Source organism: Pinus tabuliformis, chromosome 7, assembly GCF_031772625.1.
Source record: "Pinus tabuliformis cultivar Carrire ecotype Pingquan chromosome 7, CPIR1, whole genome shotgun sequence".
NCBI classification, from domain to species: Eukaryota; Viridiplantae; Streptophyta; class Pinopsida; order Pinales; family Pinaceae; genus Pinus; species Pinus tabuliformis.
This window is the reverse complement of record NC_142293.1, coordinates 829,029,580-829,040,852: the sequence shown is the minus strand read 5'-3', so window position 1 is coordinate 829,040,852 and position 11,273 is coordinate 829,029,580. Positions and strand designations below refer to the sequence as shown.

Genomic DNA, 11,273 nt, shown 5'->3' with positions numbered 1-11,273 from the left:
AGAAAGCAAAAAAGAAAAGAAGGAACTGAATAATACAGAACCAGAAAAAGAGGGAGAGAAGGGAGAAAGGGAGGAAGAATAGATCCAAATGGAAATGAATCCTCAGTAGGAACAAGAAGGAGAGGAGGAACAGGTCATGAGAAAAATTCTACAGGAATGGAAGCATCTGGATGAACGGTTCATACCAGAGGACCAGAAACAACTCTATAAAGAGATGTTCCAAAGATACAAAGAAAAACGAGGGAGATGGATAGCAAAGCAACCAGAGCAACTTGGATCACAAGGAGACCAAAACACTGAAACAGGCATCACAGGGAAGGGCGGAAGAAAACGAGGAAGGAGACCTATGAGTGAGACCATCCAAATGGTAGGAGATATGTTGGTGAACTCAAGAAAAGTTGTACCATTGTCGGAGGTTTTCCAACAACCCCATAAATTATTAAAATGATTATTACAAGCTGGAATATCAGAGGGCTGAACAGTAAGGGAAAACAAAGATATCTGAAGGAGAGGCTCAAAAGAGATAAACCAAATATAATGCTAATCCAAGAAATAAAAGTACGAGAAAGCAAACTAAAAGAAGTGTTGAGTAATCTCAAGCCGTATTATGAGGTCATTGGTCAAGATGCGACAGGCAGTGCAGGAGGGGTAGCAATCCTCTGGAACCCAGAGGAAGTCCAATTTGAAGACTGGACCATCATACCACGCATCCTCTCAGGTAGATTCAGAATTTTAGGCTCTCAAGAATGGATCCTTCTATCTAATGTATATGGTCCCCATATACAGAGTGAACGCAGGGTTTTCCTTCAAAACCTAGTTGTCATGCGATCTCTGTATCCAACTTCACCTTGGATAGTGGGTGGGGATTTCAATATGATAAAATCATTAAATGAAAAAAAGGGCGGGCTCAGAAGAATAGAAGCAGACATGGAAGCCTTTGGAGATTGGATAGCAGAACAAAGGCTTGTAGACATACAGACAATAAACGGAATACATACATGGAATAACAGGAGGGGAGGCAGACACCAGATCGCCTCCAGATTGGATCGCTTCCTAATGTCGGAATAAATCATAAATTGGGATATTTTCATTGAAGCTGTGATTCTTCCTGGAATGGGATCGGATCATTGGCCGATTAAAGCAGAACTGGATATTAAAGCTAGCCCTAAGAAAAAGCCCTTTAGGTTCGAAGCCTTTTGGCTCAGGGATAAATTTTTTATGAAGAAAGTAGAAGAATGGTGGAAACAAAGTAGTCAGAAAGGAAGAAACAGAATGCAGACATTCCAGTTGAAACTAAAAGAACTGAAAGGTAACATCAAGAAATGGAATAAGGAGGAATTTGGACATATACTCAAAGATAAGCAACTCCTAAAACAAAAGATGATGCAGATACAACAAGAAATAATAAATACAAGTAGAAGCGATGACTTGGCCAGAGAGGAAGGGATCCTGATAGGACAACTGGAAGAGAGGTGGAAACAAGAAGAAATATTGTGGAGGCAAAAATCCAGGGTAAATTTGTTAAGATAAGGGGAACGGAATACAAATTTCTTTCATCAAGTAATGATCCAAAGAAGGCAAAGAAATAGAATCTTTTCTATTAAAGATGAAGCAGGAACAAGAGTTACACAGCATGAGGAAATAGAACAAGTCTTGGTGAAGCATTTCAAGGACCTCCTCACAGAACCCAATGTAGTACGTGGAGAAGCTATTGAAAGAATATGTAAAGAGATCCCGAGTCAGATAACTAGAGAACAAAACCTAGCTCTGATGAGGGCAGCTACCTTGGAAGAAGTAGAGGAGATAGTGAAAGGAATGAAAAAGAATAAAGCCCTAGGCCCTGACGGATTCACAACGGAATTATATCAAGCAGGATGGGACTTCTTGGGCCAAGATATATTGGACGTGGTGGAAGAATCAAGAAGGAACCAAAAGGTAAGTACAAGCCTAAACTCAACTCTCTTATCTCTTATTCCTAAGGAAACTAGGTCTGAAGTCCCCCAGGGCTTTAGACCTATAGCCCTCTGTAATGTGATATATAAGATAATAGCTACCCTTTTGGCTAAAAGACTCAAGCCTATCTTATCTAACATTATTTCCCCAGAAAAAATAGGCTTTGTTGAAGGTCGGCAAATCCTGGATGGATTTGTGGTTTCCCAAGAAGTAGTACATTCATTAAAAGTTAAAAAGGAGGCAGGTATGATGATTAAACTTGACCTTTCAAAAGCTTATGACCGTCTAAATTGGAAGTATCTGAAAGAAGTCCTAAGGGCTTTTGGCTTCTGTAATAGATGGATTGAATGGATTTCTACCATGATATCTTCAACTAATTTCTCCATCCTTGTGAATGGAACCCCATCCCAGCCTTTTAAAGCATCTAGAGGTCTTCGACAAGGGGATCTGTAGTCGCCTTTCCTGTTCATCATAGTAGTAGAAGGCTTAGGAAGATACATCAAAAAAGAAGTAAGAGAAAGAAAGCTTAAGGGAATACAAATATGGGGTAACAACCTTCCCATCACCCACCAGCAATTTGTAGACGACATTATGTTGTTCTGTAATGTGACCCTCAGAAAAGCCCGTAGAATCAAAGCAATTTTAGATCTTTTCATGACAGCTCCTGGCACACAAATTAATGATGGCAAGTCCTGTACTTACTTTTTCAATACTGTTGGTAACATCAAATTTTTTTAACAAGAACTCTGGGATTCCGTTCAGGAGAACTCCCAACAAGATATCTCGGAACTCCGTTAGCCTTGAATCCCCTGAGGATGTTGAACTGGCAACAAACAATTGAGAAAATTGCTAGAAAACTAGCAAACTGGTCTTTCAGAGCTCTGAATTTTGCGGGAAGAGCTGTTTTAGTCAAGGCAGTTCTTCAATCAATCCCAATATACCAACTCTCAGCAATGGCTTCCCCAAAAGGAGCATGCGAAAAGATGACAAAGATCTTCAAAAAATTTATATGGGGAGGTCAGAAGGATAAAAGAAAATGGTCTTTAGTATCTTGGAAGGATTTGGTGAAAAGTAAGACGGAGGGAGGATTGGGCCTCAGAGATCCCTATATCCTGAATCATGCAATGGGTGTAAAGCTGTGGTGGCGCTGGTTGAATGGAGGAAACGACCTATGGAAAAGAATATGGACAAAAAAATATAATATGCCTGCAAAACCAGAGGAAATATTAAGAATACGAGATACACCGAAAGGGTCGACAATCTGGAACCTAGCCAGTCTAAACAAAGAAATAATAACCAGGCATGCCTTTTGGGAAATCAGGGATGGTAGCTCAGCCAGGTTTTGGGAGGAAGCCTGGCAGCAAAGGGAAAGACTAAGTGGACTGCAAGCCCTAACAGATATCAGTCAAAAAGTAGCAGAGAAGGGAATGAATTTAGTAAAGGATTTCTGGGAGACGGAGAGCCAAGATGAAGTATGGAGAATCTGGAAGAATCCAGGAGAATGGATGGATCAAATTGCTGAAGAACAAAAAGAGTTATACCAAAAGGAAATGCAGACAAGGAGAATACCTATAAGATCTGGACCGGACATTCTGAGATGGGGACACACAATAAAAGGAAACTTTTCAATTAAAGAAGCTTACCATCTTATAACCCCCAGAGAACCAGAGGATACGACAGTCAATTGGAAACAAATATGGAATAGTAATTGGTGGCCAAAAGTAGCACATTTCATATGGTTGGTTAGCAAAGGTCGTATCCTGACCTGGGATCAACTCCAAAAGAGAGGCATACACGGCCCCCCCAGATGCATTCTCTGCAAACAAGAACAGGAAACACAAGAACACCTTCTTAACTCGTGTAAGGAAGCTCAAAAACAGTGGGAAGAGGTAAGGAAGCTCTTCGGAAAAACCCACAGAGATCAACAGAACATTAAAAACACTATTAAAATCTGGGGAGGTGGACAATTTACAAGCTTGGTGGTTAAGCGAGCTTGGAGCCTAGCAGTAGGGATGAATATGTGGATGATCTTGAAAGAAAGAAATAGAAGAACTTTCCAAAACAAAGAGATGACAAAAGATCAAGTCTGGGGAAAAACCTTGGGACATATTCGTGAGACAATACTTGCAGATACTTGGAATGGAGAAGATTGGGAAATGACACTGGAAGAAGAGAAAATTTTAAAGAAGTTAAACCTGCATCAAGGGATGGTGGCTCTGCAGATGTGGAAAGAACCCAGGACAGGATATAACGGCACCATGCATTTCTCCTACCCCACAGCTGGATTCATAAAGCTAAATTTCGACAGAGCCTCTAAAGGAAATCCAGGCCCAGCAGGGATCAGAGGTATTTTTAGGGACGATCAAGGAAGAACAAAATGGATTTACTCATTCAATGGAGGCATTATGAGTAACAATGAGGCTGAACTGATGGCAGTGCGTCAAGGATTAAAGATAGCAATCAGAAACGGATATAATAACCTGGAAGTGGAAGGGGATTCCCAAATGGTCATACAAGTAATCAAAAAACTTAACAATGGGACCTCATGGGACAAAGTTACGCAGAGCTGGAGAACGGCCAGCTTAATCCAAGAACTGGAAATCATCCTAAGAAGATTTGAATATATGATAATTAAGCATGTTAGAAGAGAGGCTAACAGAGCAGCAGATTTTCTTGCGAACTGGGTTGCCAAGAACAAGGAAGGAAGATGGATAGTATATGGACTATGCACTCAGAAGACTCAGAATTAGAACAGTTAAGAATGATTCTCAACCAGGACAATCATGGAGACACGACACAAAGGCAATAAGGACAGATGGCTCCCGATCGGGATGTGTAATGAGATAAGTGAGGGTGGCAGGGGTAGTTATGATTACGGAAGGACAACCGGTCATAACCACAAGGCTGAAGCCGCCCTTCCAACCAAGATAATGAGTAGTAGCTCAACGCAGGGTCCAAGAAATCGGAGTGGGGGAGGTGGACGACAGATGATTAGAAGAAGTGGCGGCGGTAATGGAAGAGGGAGAAGGTTGGTGAGGAGATATTATATGAAGGTGGCAGAGGGGAACATAAAGGGTATTCCTAGTGAGATGAAGGCAGAGTAGAGTGTAGTGCAGTCGGTAGGAGCCATTAGGGAGGATTGCGATCACGGGTATGTGAAACCTAAGACCCCTGTACCCCTTTACTCCGTTACAGTAGGTAGTATGGATAAGTTAAATTCATGTGAAGTCCCTGTAGAAGGAAAGGGCTGGAGCGAGGTCGCCCTCCCCTCAGCACTGCATTGTGAGGGACAATTGAGTCAGAATTGGAGGAGGATCTGTGGCGAACGGGGAAACTGTAGCCGGGAGCATAGCCCGGGAAGAAATTCGGGAAACGAGGGCAAGCAATCCACCACAATAGCAGAGGGGAAGTTGGAGAAAGGGGATTCGAAAGTTATGGCCTTAGCCCACCAAGTGATACGCCTGACAGAGGGTCTTATACATCTCCTGTATACTGATAATGGTGAACAATGTCAAACCCAAAAACAGGGTGGTGACTGCAATAGAAAGAGAGGAATACCTGAAAGGAAAATGGTAGTGGGAGAGGATGATAGGAAACTTGAAAATCTGATTCCGGTGATTGATAATTGTCAACAGGTAAGGAAAGAAACCAGGATGGCGTGTTCGGGTCGCGATAGAGGACGCGGAGGCAGAGGACGACCAAGGCGTGAGAACCAGGAAAGTCGGCCAACAGAACCCCCAAGCAACCTGAGCAGAGGAAGACGGTCCACACTGACTGCAGTTTAGGAAGCGACAAGAGCATATCGGGAAGGTACGAGTGAGGACATCCACCGAATCATCCAAGACATGGAGACCAGTGTGTTGGAGGAGCAGTCGGAATCTGAGACGGAAGAATGGGCGGAAGTGATTCGAGACCCAGGGAACACGCGGGGTAGACTGACTCTGTATAGATAGTCTCTTCATATCTACTGGGTTCTCAAACGCCTCCTGGAAAAAGCACTGGAACAGGTAGCAAAAGAAATGGCGGAAATCGCAAATGGTATGCCAAATCTGCAGAAGGAAATGAAAAACTTCCAGGTAATAATGATTAGACAGAACAACAAACTGGAAGAGATGTCGCAGCTGCTGTCCAAGATGGTTAGCATCAACCCAAGTCAGGAGGAACAAAGGGACACTCCCATGGAAATGGACCAGAATGCAGGCACCAGAGAGGAATGATCCTCTTGAGCATTTTTTGTGGTTTCTGATCTTTTATTTTCACAGCCTTATGCATGTTAGCTGCTTAATAGGTAGTTTCAGGTGTATAGTGCATATAGCTAGTATGGAAAGACTCATGAAATTTTGCTTTTGGAATGCTTATAACAAACTGAGGTGGCCAACAAACCTGGTTTCCCTTCGGGGCAGGTTGAGGCCACCAAAATGATGTATCTGGTTTTGTTTAGAAAAGAAAGGCACTACCTACACTTACAAAAAAAAAAATTTGAGCTAAAATTATTAAATTTTATAAAGTTTTAAGACAATATACAAGTAATTAATATTGAAATATTTTTCTTATTGATAAAGAATTAAATCAGTAAATTATTAATTTACTTGTTAAATAGATAGGTGTTTTTCTTTAATTATAAGATTGTAAATATTGGCATATTATGGTTTATAATATTGTAAATATTATATAAGATTTAATGAATTTTATTGTCATTATTTATTGAATTGTAATGTAAATATTTTAATGAATTTTGACAAAATAATGAATGGTTAATTTAACGGGGAAAGTTCCGAGGGTAGGCAAAATTGTTTCCCACCTGTCAACTATGATAAAATGATGGAAAACTGGCATTAGCGTTGCATAAATTTTACTGGCGCTTCCCACCCCGTGAGGGGGTTTCTTGAAACGCATAGCGAATGGCGGTGATTCTAGAATTTAATGTCGGCTTCCAACAATGATTAAGGCTTTAGCATCTAGTTAACTACATCGATTTTCGCTGATTTCCCACTTCGATCCATGTGGATGGGAAACAGACTGCAACCCATTGTCAATCACCTGCCACGGCTTTCCCGGAGAATGATGAGTCAACATGCCACGTCTTCCACTTTGTTGTTGGTGTGTTGTCATGGTGATAACTGGACTTGTTGGAAAAATAATGACAATGGAGTATGCCACATTTGCCACTTTGTTGTTGGTGTGTTGTCACGATGATTGGACTTGTTGGAAAAAGAATGACAATGGGATCTAATGATATTTTATATGTCATTATTCTTCTTGAATTTATGCCTTACGACATTTCCTTTGCAACATTTGGTGCAAATGCTAGTTATGGTTATTTCTTGAGCGGATGTCCTTACAGCTACCTAAACTTGTAATTTCGAAATTTTGTCATTTTATCGGTTTGTCACACAATTATCTTATTCTATTAATTAATATTTTAAGAGGAAAAACTAATCTTCTTTTTCATGGAAATTCTCTCAAAGTATAGTAGGATTTTTTTTTTTTTTAAGGCTTAGTTCCATGTAATATAGGAAAATTTGATCATAAAATTATATATATATATATATATATATATATATATATATATATATTATTATTATTTTATTATTATTTTTTTGGGAAAATACTTATAAGGGATTTGAATTTTAAATCTAACAATTTATATAATATTTCATAATGTCAATTGAACTGATTCTCATGAGCATATTGAAATTTATTATAATAATAATAATTTATAATTTATTTTTAAGGTTACAATCAAGTTATATATCAAATTGATATATGAAATCCTCTTTCTTGTGGAATAAGGGATCTGCATTTGTGTGGTGATTTAAGTAATAAAGTTTATAAAGGTATATATACTATACCATCTCTCAATTGGAATCAATAATCTTTAAAAAATAAACGCATGTTTTTAACCATTAAAATCATGTCTTGGGAGTCTCAATGTGGTGTATTATAATGGGGTTTTCAGAGTTTTATGTTTTTACCGTGTAGTGAATTACAAGTATCCCTTCAATTTGGGTCCCGAGTGTGGAGTATGGGGGATGATTTGATTATGTTTTAGTTGGGCTTTCAAGAGTCAGTGGTTTTTCTTTTGGTTAGTTTCATTGGTTGTGGTTCTTTCTACAGTTGTCGTAAATTTTCTATTGTTCTAGTTACCATGCCTCCTCGTCAACGAATGCCAAGTCATAGAAGAGGAACTATCTCTTTTGGTATTCATCATCATCAACTATTTGCTTGGGATTTAGTTGCTGCCTACTTTGATTCAGTCCCTCTTGAAGCTCAAAGGGAAATTCTACTATTAGAACCGAAAGATTTCAAAGAACATCCTTAATTTTCTGATTCAGAAGTAGGAGGACAGGGTCTTAAATGGATTCCAGACCTAAGAAATTTCAGGAAACAAAGATTTTAATGTTTTCATTCTCTCTTTGTTCACTAACAAATGGACACTCTCTTTCATATGGTTTTAAGAGACAAACAAGTTGGAAATTATAAGATTTTTGCTAGACATGAGGATATTAAACATCTTTTGAGGAATATAAGATTTTGCCTTGATGATATCAATTCTCGTCTAAAATGTGTGGAAAAATATGTGGTGTTAGACTCAGACTCAGCCTCAGGGGATCTTATGAATCCTTCTAGAGACCCTAATGACCCTCCTATTGACAATATTCTTGATTTTACAGTTATTTCTTTTGATTAAGGCATGTCTTTGCCTTCGCAGTTTTGACATCTTTGTGTTCCAAATTTTTGAGGCTTCTATTGTTTTTTATGGTTCTCCATGGGTGATATATGAAAGTTAAAAGTTGGTGATGATATTTTCTTGGGCCTTCACTTTTTTTTCTCCATGTGTTTTTTCCTTCATGAATTTGGGCTGGAAATGGAGTATGATGGTGCACTTTGTGGTTTATTGGGTAATGCCACTAAGTATGGTGCTTCCTTCTATTCAATCCTCTTCATATTGACATGGTTGTTAATTTCATATTACATCTCAAGATCTCACTCTATCTTCTTGGTTTATGGTGCAATGTTGCAGGAAATGGCTCTCTTATTTTGCAGAATTGAAGCAATGACTATCAGGCGCAGACATGGCAAGTTTTCCTCAAGGTTAAGGAAGTCACAACTCAGATTTCTCATTTTGGTTTAATTTGGTCTCTTAGTTGCTTTGCCTTGCGGTTAAGGAAGACATAACTCAGATCTCTCATTTTGGTTTAGTTCTGGTCTCTTAATTGCTTTGCCTTAGGTTAAAGAAGACGTAGCTCAAATCTCTCATTTCAGTTTAGCAATCTCTTAATTTTGAAACTTCAATTTAGTGTTAATGATCGCTTTATTTATAATTGATGTAGTTCTGTAAAAACCTCCACTCTCTAGAAAAAAAATTTGAACATATAAATGTAAACTTGGTTTTATTAATAAAAATCTTTTATATATACCAAAAAAATTAAACTATATATATATATATATATATAACATCAACCCCATATATATATAATATCAAAATAATATTTCTTTTTGATGGCACTTTCAGTTTTGACTTTTTCTAGTCTCAATTAATATTAGAAATAATTTGTAATGATTTGTGAGCCAATAATGATGATGATATAATATATATAAAGTGCAATGCATGTGAAAGTAGTATTTAAAAAATATGTTTAATTTCAAACAATAATATTATTCTCTATGATTTAGACAACTAAGAGAAGCGCCCCATCATGTGAAGTAAGTGAGGTGCTTTTGTTGATTTTTTCTACCTCCCCCACTCAAACAAAAAGAGGTGGTCTTTGTTTTCACTCAAACAACGTGGGAACTTGATTTCTAATCACATTTTAGCAGACCTCAACATCGACTCCATGACATATCTTTCACATGTCGCTTTCAAGAATGAACAATGGTTAGGGATAAATTTATTCCATTGTATAAATAGATAATAAAATCTTAAATCATTATTAAAAAAGTTTTGATGCATTTTTCTATAAATATCTCTTTTGACATTATGTTACTTGCGAATGTTCTGTTATTTAAATATTTATTTATGAGTGGAAATATTTATTATCTTTTTTATTATGGGATATCTATTTTTATTTTTTTTCCGTTATTTTTAATATTTATTTATGAGTTGAAATAGTTAAAAAATTAACGTAATTTTTATGGGATATATATATCTATATATATTAATAATAATAATAATTAATAATAATAATAATAATAATTTTATTTTAAATCATTATTCAAAATGTTTTGATGCATATTTTTATAAATGGATTTCTTTTGACTTTATGTTAATTGTGAATGTTCTATTATTTAAATATTTATTTATAAGTTGAAATAGTAATTATCTTTTTTATATTGGCAATGTGATTTTTATGGGATATCTATTTTTATTTTTTTTCCGTAATTTTTAATATTTATTTATGAGTTGAAATAGTTATTATTTTTTTTATATTGATAACGTAATTTTTATGGGATATCTAATTATATATATAATTTTTTTTGATAATTTTAAATAATAATAATAATTATTTTAAATTTGAAAAGTTAATTAAAGCATAAAATGAAGAGATTATTATACTTTAAAATTATTGCTAAAAATTTCAATGTTTAATATTTAAAATTGAATTTTAGTGTGTTATTTTTCATTTATCAAGATGATATAATTACATTAAAAATAATAAGTTAGATTATTAAATAAAAATATATGTGATTTTTTGTAATAATTAATATTTTTTTATTTAAATATATATAAAATAAAATAGATAAAGTAATATGTTTTTTTAATTTATTTATATAACTTTATATAATAATAAAGAAGAAATGATATTGTTAATTGATTTTGATTTTCATGAATTAAAAAAAAAATTGTTTCATATTTTATCTTAATTTATATTTCTAATTTATATTTCTATTTTATATATTTAAATTTTATATAATTTTTTAATTTTATATAATTTTTAGAAAGAAATTTTAGAAAAAAAATTAAAAAATTATATATCTATATATATATATATATATATATAAAAAGTGAAATGGGTGAATGGACCAACAAAAAAAGAGAAAGAAAGTATCTACCAATTGGAAATTATTGTTGAAAGGTCCATTGTTTAATATTTAATATTGAATTTTAATGTGATATTTTTATTTATCAAGATTATATCATCGCTTATGCAAAAAGTAATTGATAGCATAAATTATTGTAATTTAGATAAAAAGAATAATAATGCTATTTAAAAAATTATTTATATATATAGCATTTTTTAAACATATTTTTCTATTTAGATTACTATATTGAGTAGAAAAAATTACTTTTATACCTACAATGTTAAATGGAATGAGAA

At 35.4% G+C, this 11,273-nt stretch overlaps 1 protein-coding gene across 1 annotated transcript; it reads left to right on the top strand.

Moving 5' to 3' along the window:
• Positions 1 to 444: 444 nt before the first annotated feature.
• Positions 445 to 1,068, top strand: LOC149250180 (uncharacterized). Its single transcript, XM_089453571.1, has one exon. The coding sequence runs from the start codon at positions 445 to 447 to the stop codon at positions 1,066 to 1,068; it is 624 nt and encodes a 207-aa protein (XP_089309697.1).
• Positions 1,069 to 11,273: the final 10,205 nt, after the last annotated feature.